This window comes from Callorhinus ursinus, unplaced genomic scaffold (assembly GCF_003265705.2).
Source record: "Callorhinus ursinus isolate GAN/ISIS: 27379988/994484 unplaced genomic scaffold, GSC_fseal_2.0 scaffold80, whole genome shotgun sequence".
NCBI classification, from domain to species: domain Eukaryota; kingdom Metazoa; phylum Chordata; class Mammalia; order Carnivora; family Otariidae; genus Callorhinus; species Callorhinus ursinus.
In genome coordinates this window covers 2,786,736-2,800,861 of record NW_027397142.1, presented here as the reverse complement: position 1 = coordinate 2,800,861, position 14,126 = coordinate 2,786,736, and the positions used below count along the sequence as shown (strand labels likewise).

General features: G+C 51.3%; 1 protein-coding gene across 5 annotated transcripts in view; it reads right to left on the bottom strand.

Annotated features, from left to right (window-relative positions):
* DPP6 (dipeptidyl peptidase like 6) overlaps positions 1-14,126 on the bottom strand; it is a 949,209-nt gene that overhangs the window by 509,242 nt on the left and 425,841 nt on the right. Inside the window, exon 1 of one of the 5 annotated variants that reach the window (XM_073887495.1) lies at positions 1,556-1,945. The exons of 3 other annotated variants lie outside the window; for them this stretch is intronic. In XM_073887495.1, coding sequence (XP_073743596.1) covers positions 1,556-1,612 — 57 coding nt within the window. In that variant the 5' untranslated portion in view covers positions 1,613-1,945. Of the gene's footprint in view, positions 1-1,329; positions 1,497-1,555; positions 1,946-14,126 lie in introns of those variants that run through there. One more of the 5 variants, XM_073887497.1, reaches the window with a different exon arrangement.

Below are 14,126 nucleotides of genomic sequence, written 5' to 3'. Positions count from 1 at the left end.
AAATGCTCCCTGAGGCCCTGCTGGAGCCTGCAAGCCCAGGGCACATTTGCTTTATAACGAGTGAGGAGGAGAACCGTAATAAAAGGAAGGCCAGTTAGTCACAGGATGCTAATTTAGGGTGGACATGTTTCTTTCTTGAACAAATAATCTGTAGATTTTTTTAAATGGAGGAGTGGTTGTTTGGCCTATTGTGAACCTCCCAGTGTGCATGCTACAGTGAGTCTTAACCTTCACATGAGCTCTCCCACTGGGTGTAGGATTCTTAGACTTCTGTGTTTATAAAATCTTCTTCCCAGAAGAAATTAAAATTATATTTAAGTTCCTTAGATGACGATAATAATGATGACACTACTCCTAAGGTGGTCTCTCTTTTTTTAATCAAAAAACGGGCTTTGAGGAAATGACCCAAAAAATGCATCTCCCACTAAATACAGATCCAAAGTTGTCTTCATACTGTCTCTGAATAGTTGGCGATGAGACTATCACACACTGTCCCCAAAGAGGCTCTTTGCTTTCCTGAACTCGAGTGGGCTCTCCTTTCTCGGCCCCAATCCTAGCAATTGGGATCTAACAGCACCCCTAAAATAAATCGGGGAAATCAGCTTCTGCTGTTGATTTATCAGGCTTGAGCAAACTGCTCTGGGAATCTACTGGTGTCTCCCAGGATCTATTTTAATGATCTGCCTGAGGAGAACCAAGCAGTGATTAAAAGATAAGAACCCTCCCGATCTTCGAGAAGGGAATTACAGTTTCTACGGGAGCGGTAAAACACAGCTTGCTGGTTCCCCTTCACTCCCGAGACTCAGGCTCGGAGCCTCTGCAGATGACAGGCCTGAGCGGCAGGGTGAGTGGACATCCTCTGCCATATGGGGACACCCGAGCCGTCCTGGCCATCCTTGGCCAGCCCTGCAAGGCCTGCTACTTCTCAGCTGCGGGGGGGGGGGGGGGGAACCCACTGGGTCCTAGCTGTACAGTTTTCCTAGCAGGGAGAGTCTGCCCTCTCTAAATGCCCAGGACAAGCAGCAATCTGTCCACTCCTGCAGAAATACTTGAGAAGAGGAAGAAAAGGGACACAGGTATCAAAAGAAAAGTCCTTTAAACATAGCTCCAGTGTCCTCTTTTGACTTGTGTTAGAACCAGATCAAAGTCCTGTTGGAGGGTCAGAATACAGGGAAATTTGAGGCGGGGCTCCCCACCTCTTTCATCCCTCCCCCTGCCAGCCCCCAAATTACAAAGTAGTTGGAAACCTTCACAATTGACAAATATGCATAATCAGGCAGCTGTGCGGAGAGAGGCCTTTGTGGAAAGGTCCCCTCATACCAAGTTTACCTCGCCAGATGCGTGCTCCCCGTGCCCGTGCATTATCCATAGACCAGGGATCTTTCAGAAACAGAAGTCAGGAGAGGAGAAGGCAGACCCCAGCGGCACTCACTCAGTGCCTGTGCTCACCTCCCGCTTTGTGGCTCAGGTGAGGGCAGTCATTGCAAATATAAAATCATTCAAGAGACACATATCCCCCACTCCCGCCCAGGCACACGCCAGAAAGCAGCATTACCTGTTCCTGCTGCTGCACGGATTTCCCTGAAGCATTTGGCTCCTTGGCTGTAGTCATGATCCCCTGCCCAGGGCGCACGGCACAGGGGCAGGTGCGGTCTGACGGTGAGTTCCGAGCCACCAGAGTCCAATCGGCGGGGAGGGGTGTGATTTAGTCCATACTTCCGAAATCACACGGCTATTTTGGGCAGGGTGGGGGAGGCAGAGTGGGTAGACCAGCCTAGTTTTCTCTTTATACGCAAGGAGCAGAGAGCGGATCCGAACAGGGGAGATGCTGCGGCTTAGCGGGGCTTCTCCAATTAGCAACAGCCTCCGCAATCGCCACAGAAACAATGGTAACTGCTTAGCAACCGGCAAGTGGCGGCGCGGTGCAGGAAGGGGACCCGAGTGATGCGCGCTGCTCCCGCCCGCTTCCCGCCTCCCGCGGCGCACGGCGCATGCTCGGGCCTCTGCTCGGCTGAGGAGGGGGCGCCGGGGGTGGGAAGGGGGGTGGGGACCCAGAGCGGGGGGAGGGGGGAGAGGAAACTCTGGGGAGAGGAGGGATTGGGGAGGGGGCACCGAGGGAGAAGGGGGGAGACTGGGTGCCGGGGGTATAGGGGCGCTGGGGCGGGCGGGGGGGGGGGCGGGGGAAGGGGATGGGGGGGGGGACGGGGGGGGGGGACCGAGGCAGGGGCGCTGCCCTCGCTGCCCAGCCTGGGTGGCCGAGCCGGCGCCCCCCCGGAGCAGCGCTCGCCCGCCAGTCACACCCAGACGCGGGAGGGAGGCGTCAGGGGACGCGGGAGATGGTCTTTGTTTTTCCCTTCTGCCAAGTAAGTGCCCCGTGGTATGAGAAGGCAGATGGTCAGTGGGCACCAAGGAATGGCATCTTTTCTGTTTGCTGGGTGGGTTTTGCAGGAATGCTAGATGTGGAAATCTTGGCCTTTATTGTCCTTAAAATTCGAAAACTTACTATGTTTCCTCTTTCTACTCAAAGAATCTCCTGTTTCTCTTTGAAAAATCAACCAGAACCTCAAGGGTGTCTGTCGGTTAAAAGGAGGGGGGAAAAAAAAGGGAAAAGAGCATCTGGGGTGACCTTATAGGAGCAAGGCTCCCTGCTGAGGCCCGAGCTCAAGGAGACAGCAGGACAGACAGGGTAGTCCTGCCGTCTCTGCCCTGTCTCCTTGCGACCTTGCACTGCCTGCGGGCCCTGCTGCACCTCCCCTGACCCCTACCCCTGGGGGGACACAAGCTGGCTGTTAGAGTAGAAATGCAACGTGGGCAGAGCTGATTAGCTCTGGATAAAGCTTGAGTAGCCACTAGATTACAGGCGGGAATGTCTCATGGCCTTCCAGAAACGCAGACCAACCCAGCGCCCAGAGGCCTTCTGCTGCCCCTGTGCGTGTGAACTGTGCCCTCTGTGAATATTTCTCTAACTCCTCCTAGTCTAGATCTTCGACCTCCACCCAAAGGGATTCAGGCCATAGGCATTCACTGGCCTGGGGTGGGGGGGGCGTGCACAGCCACCCCTGCACCCAGCACTAATAAATACTCTCAGTAACAAAGTCCGGACTGCACCTCTACAAAGTCCAGCATCAGAGATAAGACAAAGTAGATCCTTTCCCACGTAAAAGCTGTTTGATAGTAGACTTCTTGTTCAACTCCTTCCCAACACCCCTGCCCCATAGTCATTTTACAGAAACAAATACACTTGCAAAATCCACTGTACTGTATCCTTCTTTGGAGTGGACAGATGAATCCAGATCATGGTGGAGTTGCCTGATCACCTCCGCCACAGCCTGAACTCAATTCTGGGCTAAGGACTGGCTTGGCACAGATTCTAAGACACCAGGATAGGCAGCTGGGAGTTGGGAGTTTGCATGATTTGCCTAAGAATACAAACAAACAAACAAAGAGCGAAAACCCCATGTAAACCCCCGTCACACAGTAAGGGCTTGGTTGGTGTTTTGTTGTCCCTACAGGACAGGGTGTTTCCAGGGTGACAGCAGCAATGGTGTGGATCCCTGTCTAACTCCTCTTTGTGGCCCCACTACCTAGTGTCTGCACACGAATTACCATCTGTTGGCTGCAAGGAGTGTGCCAAGCCAAGCAGACTCTCGGGGGAGTCTTCATAGAGCTACAGGCTCCTAAGTGGAGGGTGCCTGCCCCACTTGGTCACATCTCAGGACTCGGAGATCTTAACCATCTGTTAACATCTCTGAAAGGATCCACTGCTAACCCACGGAGGCCAGGACTGCCACCCAGCGTGGACATCCAAGGACAGGGGCCACAGCAGCAGAAGAAGTGAAGGGAGCTAGGCCCTGCCTCCGCCTCTCTGTCTCTGGGGCCCTGGGTCTAACCTAGTGAGAGCGGGTCGTAGCCTGGGGGGGCTCGGGTGTGTGGTGGGGAAGGACAGGAACCCCCGCTCTGGTGCTTCTGTTTTTTTACTTCTCAGTAAAGACCTTACATATTGCTTCACATCCACAATGAATATGGATATAAGTAAAGTTCACCCACATCTACAAGATTATACCTGATACTTCAAAGGAGGCTCCTGCGGGCATCAGATTATGAGATCACCCGAGTCCTTGCCTGACCAGCCCCCCTCCCAGCCCCACGCCCCCATTCATTGCCTCTGTTTTCGGGAGCTCCTGGGTGGAAATAGCTGAGACTCATTGGTCTGGGGCCAGGCCAGACTGCGCCACTCAGAACCTTTTGGTGGGATTTTCCGGCACCAAGGCCCTGGGCAGCTGACTTTTCTGCAAACTTGACTTTACCGCTTTTCAAAGAGAAAGGGCAGGCTCTCCTGCCAAATGCAACAACACAGATGAACCCAGAGGGCAGGAGAAATACCACGGGTTCCGCCCAGACAAGGAACCTAAGACAGTCCAACTGCTGGAAACAGAGAACAGGATGGTGGTTGCTAGCCCTGTGGGGAGGTGGAGACAGGGGACTGCTGTGTATAAAATGTCTGTTACGGAAGGTGACTAAGTCTGGAGAGTTCTCTACACTGTGCTTGTAGAGAACAACACGGGACCGCTCACTCCGTCCGTTAAGGGAGCCGATCTCATGTTAAATGTTTTGACCACAAGGAAAAATTTTAAAAACACAGAGACAAAGGGCTGCATTTTATCAGTATTTAAAAATTAATCATCATCCCTCCAGAGGACAAACACTGTGCTGACGGTAGGTAATCCTTTGGCTGAAAGTGGGTGAGTATCAATCCAACTCCAGAGACCCATCTCCAGGGAGAGGGGGACTCGGTTCTCCTATGCATCATCAGAACTCTCATCTCGAACTCCTCGGTCAGAGGAAAGGCTAATAATCAGCCAATACAGTGTGTCGGACCCCCCCACCCACGGCAGTGCAGACCAAAAAAAAAAACAAAAAACAAAAAAACAGGAATTTATAGATAAATTTCGGAAAGCATCATCTATAAATATTATGGTTTCCAAACTCTAGAGACTAAAGGAAATACAACTCAAAAGAATCAAGGGTGACTTCATCAGGAACAGGAGGGCCCGCAAAGGCACATCCCCTGCATTCCTTCCCGATGTCATACATACTTATTAGCAAAGGGACGTGCTTACCTGCCCCCGATAACAATGACAATAAGAGCAGCTCCCTGGTATTGTGCTAAGTGCTGTATGCCCAACCCCCAGCAACTCTGTGAGGCACGCACTGCTATCCCCCCTATGACAAAAGGAAATTGATATTTAGAGAGTTGAAATCTGAACCCCATGGTTACCCAGAGACCAGGTAGCCAAACCAGGACGTAAACCTGGGCAGTTCGGGCCCGGGGACCACTGTACTGGCCGACCTTGAATGTCTGGAGAGTAGAATACTGGAAATACACAGTCCATGTGCCAGGAACGACACTGAGAATTCTATACATATTATCTTCTGAAAATCTCTTCGATGCATGTGGCATTAGTTGGCTCGGGCTGCAGCAGGGTTCCACAGATGGAGGGCCTCCACAGCCGAGCTTTATTCTCTCGCAGCTCCGGAAGCCAGAAGTCCAAGATCAAGGTGTTGGTTCCTCCAGCTTGTGGACAGCCCTCCGCACTGGTCATCCCTCTGCGTGCGTCTGTGTCCAAAACTCCTCTTCTTATAAGGACACCAGTCAGACTGGCTTAAGGCCCACCCCAGTGCCCCCAGTTTACCTTACCTCTTTAAAGACCCCATCTCCAAATATAGTCACGTTCTGAGGTCCTGCCTATTAGGTAGGGTTCAACATACAGATGGGGGGAGCACGGTTATAACATGTACTGTTAGCCCCCTTTTACTTATGAGGAAAGCAGGCTTAAAAGGATTCATAAGTTCTTCCAAAATCATAGAGTCAGTAGCAAGTGGCAGAGTGGGCATTTAGATCCAGTGGTGTGATCAAAACCCTGCTGTGCGCGCATGCACACACACACACACACACACACACACACACACTCCCTGCACCTCTTCCAACACCTGCCGAGGGTCTGGCAGGAGCATATTCCCTAAACTGTCCAAAGGAGAGTAAGGCTTCTGAGGGCCCCAGCAGAACCCAGCCCTTGCTAAGCTAAGAGGCCCTTGCTAAGGTCTTTACTCCGGGTGATTCCCTCCCTTTTATGTCTAGGGAGGATCCCACTTGATAGAGCACAAGTGCACACGAGTAGCAGCTCAGCTTTTCGGAGGCGAGTGCTCATGGGCCAAGGGGGCAGGAAGAGAAGAAGCTGATGCACCTTCATTCTGCAGCTGAGTACTTTCGGGGAGCCGAAATGCTCTGAGCAAGGACTAGGCTGGGGCCTGATTCTCGGCGAAGCCAGCTCCTCACTGGCGTGCTAGGGCACGGGCAGCTGGAGCCTAGCAGAGCACAAGGCAGGTCTGCCTGCCAGTGGGGACTCCACCAGTCGCTTGTCCTGCCGGGTTACTCCCTCCCATTCCCACCCGCGCTGGGGCCTGGTGCTGTTAGAAATCTCTCAGGTCTGCAACCAGCCCCACTGAATGGACCTGAGGCAGACCAGGCCTTTGCAGGTGCAGCTGGAGCGAGGCTTCTTCGTGTAGGCGTGCTGATTGAGCCTCGCTCCTCTCCCCCGCCCCAGGTGTGTCCGAGGGCGCGGGCACAGGTGCAGCTAATCAGGCTTGTTTGCAGACACTCAGGCCTGGATCCTCTGCAGCCTGACGCCATCTCCCACCCCGCTGACGTCGGCTCGCCTTGCCCCAGAAGCCCATCAGCCAAAACAGCTTTGCATCAAGAGCCGCTCGATCTGCAAGGCTTCACCAAGTCCCTACCGTGTGCAGACAGCAAAACCACCCTCAGAAACAGGCACACGGGCCGACAAGGTGCGGCAAGGTCGAGATCAGAATGTCTTTATGGTGGAATCTGTGACGAGTTTGAATTTCTCAGCATCAACCATCTGCAAGAGAAGCTACTTCTAATTTACAATTCCCTGAAAATAAGAAATGTGGGCAGAAAGGTATGATTCCCTGGAGAGGCAAGCAGAGATCGAAAGAAGCAATTCAAAGATAAACAAATAAAAAGTAAACACTGAGCATTACCAAGGAGGAGGAGAATGTGGATAAGTTTCCTGAAGACTGGGTTTCTCTAGAGAAACAGACCAACAGGATAACATATACTATTTTCTACTATTTATATATTTATATATTAGTTATTGGGCCCACTCAATTGTAGGGGCTTGCAAATCTAAAGTTTGCAGGGCAGGCCAGAGGCTGGAAACCCAGGGACGAGCTGAGGCTGCAGCTTGAGTCAAAGGCCACCTGGAGGTAGAATTCCGTCCTTCTCGGAGAAGATCTTTTTGTTCATGACTTCAACTGATTGGAAGAGGCCCACCCACATCAAGAAGGGTAACCTGTTTTACTCAAAATCTACTGCTTTAAATGTTAATCACATTCAGGAAAACAAAACAAGAACAATAAAAAAAAAAAAATCTCCACAGCACTATCTAGTTTGACCGAAAACTGGGTCCCATGGCCCAGCCACGTTGGCACATAAAAATGACTATGACAGGCTATAAGTAGAAGTGACTGGTAGCAGTATCTTAATGTTCTTAATTTCCTCTCCTTCGCCTCCTTCCCTTTCCCATCTTTCTACCTGGAATGCTGGCCATAGTCTTGAGCCATGAGACCAAGACCATTCGTGGGACAAATCCTTGGGAAGGTACCTATAGACCCGAGAATCTTGTGAAAAGGAGTTTGCCATAGCGTCCCTGGCTGCTTGCCTCCAAAATTTATATATGGGAAAGAAAAATAAACTTCTCTCTTGGATAAGTCACTGTGATTTTAGGTGTTCTGAACACAAATTAACACAGTACGAGAACCTCTTCTGTCTTCTCTTTGTATTACTCCTAACAGTTCCGCTAAGAGTGTCCCCCTACAGTTACAGCGGATTAAAGGATGAAGGAACAGTAGCTGATCCGTGTCATTACACCTGCTAGATTTATGCTGATCTCTAGGTGTAGTAAATGGGTGAGCGTCTAAATCAGGGCCCACAAACGGTGGCTCATGGGCCAAACCCAATCCACTTCTTAGATTTTATTTTATTTTATTTTTTTAAAGATTTCATTCATTTATTTGACACAGAGAGAGAGAGACAGCGAGAGAGGGAACACAAGCAGGGGGAGTGGGAGAGGGAGAAGCAGGCTTCCCGCCGAGCAGGGAGCCCGATGCGGGGCCCGATCCCAGGACCCTGGGATCATGACCTGAGCCGAAGGCAGTCGCCCGATCGACTGAGCCACCCAGGCGCCCCCACTTCTTAGATTTTAAATAAAGTTTTATTGGAATGCGGCGGTGCCCACTTGCTTAATACCGTCTAATAGCTGCTTCTGCGTGACAGTGGCAGACGTGGCACGTGACAGTGGCCATGTGGCCTGTAGGTATGATATTTACCATCTGGTTCTCTGCAGAAACAGTTTGTTGATGCCTGGCCTGGATTGAGTCTGCTACATGCCCACTAAAGATATGTCGATTCATTCGGAATCCCAAATTCAATAGGGAAAAAAAAAAAAAAAAAAAAACAACCTTCCAGCATCAAAGTAGACCACCTCCCCAGTCCCCAGAAAAGGAAAGACAATGGAGAAACCTACCCCGTTTCCCTGCCGGCCTACAGCTCACCTCCCACCTCACCAGAGTCCCTCTCCCATCCTGCAGAGCACGCTGCACCCCCACACCCGTGTTTCATGGGACGGGGCTCAGTGTCCTGGAAGCAGGAATCTCCTGTGGATTTGCGGGACACTGAAAGTATTCAAATGGCCTGCCAAATCCATACCTCCCTCACTTAGAGTAAGTGCTCAAAAATATCTGTTTGAATCAATTAGTAACGTGACATATTCAAAGGAATTCAAATATACATCATATTTGAGTGAATTTCAACTTATTTTTTTCTCTAAAAGATGCTTCCCTTGCTGATCACAAACCTTTATGAGATAAGGTAATGCTAGTCACTCTTCGTGGGGACTGAGGCCACAAGGGCCTTGGCCTGAGCCACTTCTCCCACCACCGGAGAAGTCAACAGCTCTGTGTTTACTGAGAAATTACTGTGTGCTAGGTGCTTTGTACGTAAAGTCAGGAAATCTGCTCTCACGGCCTCACGGTCACCCAGGAGAGGGAAACTTGTAACAGATAAATGCCTTTTGGTCTTGCTTTAGGAAGTACAAGGAGACAGGTGTAGGGGGGAGTGGAGGTGTCCATCTTTGTGCAAGGCTGAGCAGAACACACTGGGTTCACGCCAGGCAATGCTAAGCAGTGATTAGAAGCAAGATAATGTGCACAAAGAGTAGCATGGGTGGATGGTAAATACAGTGCTGAAGGCAAAAAAAATAAGAAATATCCATATTTATACACATATACATATATATGTAGGAATATATTTACATAAATATGTTACAAAACAGATATATGCATATATAAAGAAACTAAAACCCTTTAACAAGTAAAAAACGCATTCCTACAAAATATGTGTTTTGCAAAAATACATACAAACTAAAAGCTACCCATCAAACAAAATATAATGGGCTTGCTGATGGCAGGGAGGGAAGAGAGAGTAGATGACAAGCCCAGTTAGGAAAAAGGAAGGGAAGAAGGGAGGGGGAAAGGCGGGGAGGAGGCGCCGGGAAAAGGAGAAGAAGGAAGAACGAAGAAAGAGGGTGGGTTTTGCTCGACCCGTGGATGAAACTGTGCTGTGAGCTCTACCTCTGCCCCCCTCAGGTCCCTCACTTGTGAATCAGACGGAGAAGGCCCAAACAACGTGCATGGGAGTGCATTGTCACTGTACCGTCCTCTGGAGCCCTCACAGTGCTGCCGGAGAACCACCGCCTTAATTCTCTATTGTCAGAGAAGGAAACTGGCTCTGAGAGAAAGCCCTGTTTGTCCCGGGTCACGCGGACTGTGGTCTGACGGATGCGCCTGGGGTGAACCCACCCCGAAGTCAACACTCCGCTCTGGGCAGGGGCACCACACTTTCTAAACCCGGCATTCCCGAAGTTACGTGCCCGCTGGAAGGTTCCACGCTGTGGGTCCAGGTAGATGTTCCCAGGCTGGTCATCAAATTTCTGAAAACTGCTATAACACAAAGGGGCTTTTAAACCAACTCCCATTTACATCCACATCCCAGAGCTTTTGTTTATTTACTTTTTTATATTTAAATGCATATAATTTATTTATTATGTATCATGTTGTTCTCTAAATCCTTTCAACATGTAGGCTCTGTTTTCCTCTAAGATGGCAAGTTTCTTTTTTCTTTCCTCACCCCGGCTTTTAGGTGGCAGCCCCAGCTCAACGATGAACTCACGGTGTGACATTTTGGAAACATTGCTTTAAACTTTTCATGTTTCATCCCAGAGTAGTTCAATTTAATTCAAATTGCCTTGCCTGTCCTGTCTCCCCCTGGACCGTCTCATACCTTTGAACATGGCCCCAGAGCAAGGGCGCTCTGACACCCCACAGGCCGGCCCCGTGTGCTGGCGGGTCACAGCTCAGCACCGCCTGCCCCTCCTCGGGCACCTCATGCACCAGGAAGACCTTGTCAACCGAGGCTCGACAGTTGCCTTGTTTATGGTTTCTAGTGACTCCTGTTGAAACAGCCCTAGTCTGGAGCCAGCCACGGAACAAGCTCTCACATTGTTTGGGTAACATATGGCAGCTCAGCTGTTTGTACCGCCACATTGTCCTCAGTGGTGTTTCAGGACAGATACCCAGATGAGGCCCCTGGATAATCCTGGTGTGGGTTTCATATCCTCTCTGCGTTCCCCAGAACTCTGCTCACCTCCCTGCCTTCTGGCCTGGGCCTGGCCGTTTGGGATCGGGAGGAATATAGGAGAACGTGTCTGATGTAAAATGTCCCCTGCCCCCACCAGATCTTTTAGTTCTCCTGTTTCATTTTCTTTCTTTCTTTCCTTCTTTTTTTTTTTTAAAGATTTATTTATTTATTTATTTATTTTCATTTATTTGAGAGAGAGAGTGTGTGAGCAGGGGTAGAGGCAGAGGGAGAAGGAGAGAGCGAATCTCAAGCAGACTCGGCGCTGAGTGCAGAGGCTGACTGGAGGCTTGATATCACAAGGCTGACGTCACGACCAGGGCCGAAACCAAGAGTCGGTCACCCAACCGACCGTGCCACCCAGGTGCCCCATCATGCTTCATTTTCAACTCCAAATAAATAAGCAAATCCATGCAGAAGATTTCCAGAGAAGGATCAGTCAATGAAATCCCTATGGTCCAACTCTGCAGAAACACATCTGACTTTGGGGATATGTGTAAATGACATTCAAATGGCCACGCAGAACTGGACACATGTAAATAATGACAAGCTAAGACACCTGGTAGCTTCTCTGGGAAGGCGTCCTCACAGCAAGGGCATTAACAAAAGAGAGGCAGAGAAACCACGTCCTCCACCCAAGCACTGGCACCAGCATCACCCCTCACCCCTCCCATCCTTACGCGCCAGGCTTGAATGCCACCTCCCACCTCCCCGTGGACCCCATCCCCTGCCCCACGGTCCTCCCATCACACACGCTCTACGTCTCCGGTTTGTGAGAAGTCCTTGTCCTCACACCGTGCCCGCTTCCCCGGCAGCCCTGGCCCCACCACGAGTCTCTCCAGGGGCGGGGCCCAGAGGAAGTGGTGCTGTCAGCTAAAGGAATGGGGCAGAATCGGGTGTTTGCAAACCCCAGGTCTGTTCATTTGCTGGCTTTGTGCAAGATCCCGGGTTCCAGCCGTTGAAAGGACACAACGGTCGATGGCTGGGAGAATGCTGTCAGAATGAAATCAGATCAAGTCTGAGACCCGCGGACACAGAGCGCGGCCTCAGAAGTGGTTCCTCTCCTCGGCAGACTGAGGGCACCTTGAGGGCCAGCCCGCTCCTGTCGGCGGTCCCGGCGCCCGCCCACGGGGAGCCGCAGAGTAACGGGCGTGCCGGGGACACCTTTCAGTCGCCTTGACTGCAGTCAGGAGGACGACGACAAGAGTCTCCCTCCACGCGACGCACTGAGAGATCAGAACCACGTCATTCCTGTCAGTCGCTCATTATCGACAAAGACACGCGGACGGAAGTGAGCCCTCAGGGCTCTGTGGCCACGGCAGGGACACCTGCGACACGGACACACGCGACAGGAGACAGCGTGCGGGCTGCCCCCGGAGCTCGGGCCAAACCCGCCGAAGCAGTGCAGGCTGGGCCGGAGGGATCCGCCCGCGTGCACCGAGACGCCAGAGCTGCAGAGCCTTCCAGAACTCAGGCTCTGTGTCCACCCGCATTCCAGCATCGGGCCAGGGCACCTCCAGCTCGGTCTCCTGGGTGAGAGTGGCGTCGCATTGGAGGGAGGGCCGCGCAGCTTCACACACGGGGCCCACGACGTCCCACCCCGCACATGACCGCCTTTCAAGGAGGAAGGACGGAAGGGGGAGCGGTGACCACCAGAGAGGAAAACCCCGGACGTTTCAGAAAGTAAAGAGGAGACACGCGAGGGAGATGGACCCCATCCGTTCATCAGCGGGCAGCAAAGGCTGTATTATGTCTGTTGGAAGAGCCTCTTTTGCTACAATTTAGAGCTAAGTGAAAGGCCTTAAGAATTAGGGCCCGGCCTATGTGACGGAGTGCTGGCAGGACAACGCCATCTCCGCCTCCATCTCGTTCACGACCGCTAGGTGGCCTTTCCTGGGGCCACGTGTTCTGGCCCCTCGGAGGGGAGCACACACACCTGAGAGATGCCCGCTGAGGCCGGGATGGGGTAGGCTGGTTTGAGCTACCCGCCACCCCCCCCCCGCCCCCACCAGGCAATCTGTCAGAGATAACGTGGTCTTTCCCTCCTCCTGACGCACAGGTGGCGTCAGTCAGGTGATCTCACGACAGCGCCCTTCTGCAGGTCCCCTCGCTCAGTCAAACCTGTGGACTGAGGTCTGGACTTTGCGGAGAGGAACTGTGCGGCTGCTGTGGCCCCTCCCCCCATAAGTTAATCATGAAATTAATCTATCGCCTATTGTGTCCATCAGCATTAAGAGAGTAGAATAAAATAAAATAAAAAAAACAAGTAGCTAGCACTCTTAGTGAGGGTATTATGACTTAAGGAGACTTTGGCAAAATGGGGTCAGCTGTGAAATATAAGAAAACTGCTGCTCTAAGTCCTATGAAAAGTCAAAACAGAAACGGTGCTTGTACGCATGATGGTTCCCTTCCATTCCGACGTGCTTCTCTCCTCCCCGAGGACGCTCCGCACCCGCGCGTCTCCAGAAAGCCTCTGCAGGCTGACACCAGAGCAGGCCCTAGCAGCCTCGGGATCCAACACTCTAACTTCCCATTTACAACACGTCCATTTACAAAATGTGCCACGACGCCAAATTAACCAAATGGACCTCATGTGATAGAAAACAACAACGACAAACCAACCACCCCCGGGATGAATTGGCTTTCATGATTAACTAGGTGTCTTACAAAGATGCTCAGATGAATACGGCAAAGAAAGACTGTCCTCGGACGGAACACAGTCCACCAGGATGTGAGTCCGTGGTTTGGGACACATCTCAGGAGGTTGCAAGACTGACCCGACAACACGACTGACGATTTCTCAAAGCCCATCCTGAGTAGGATGACAGGCAGAAAAGGACACAATTGATACAGTAACATCTGGATGGGGGGGCCACCAAGGATCTAATTTTGATATATTTTCTTCATCAAGGCTTCAAAATCACAATTATGTTTTTATCCTTTGTGGTTGGTATCGTTCATAAAACTAGAACAGCTACAGTTCACGTAAGACAACCCAAGTCTCTACCTTAACTTCGTACGGATAATCGGTCAGTGGATCGCATTAACAAACCTACCCTACCAGAAGGAATCACTTGAAGAAATTCAGGACAATAACTTTTAGATTCAGGGCTACCTCTTCCTTTACCCTCCTCGGCAGCTTTCGGAAGCCCTCCTCACCCTTCAGATGGAATACGGTCTTCCGACGTGTATGGAATTCGACTGACCCCATTCCAGAAAAGAATGGTGTCAACGCACTCACCAGTACTGGAGTTACGAGTAAGGATGGAATAGGTTTCCTTTCTTGGAGAGTTTATGTTCTAGTTGAGAACACCTAAGTGTCCATCACTAGGTTTAATCTGCATGGGAGGCC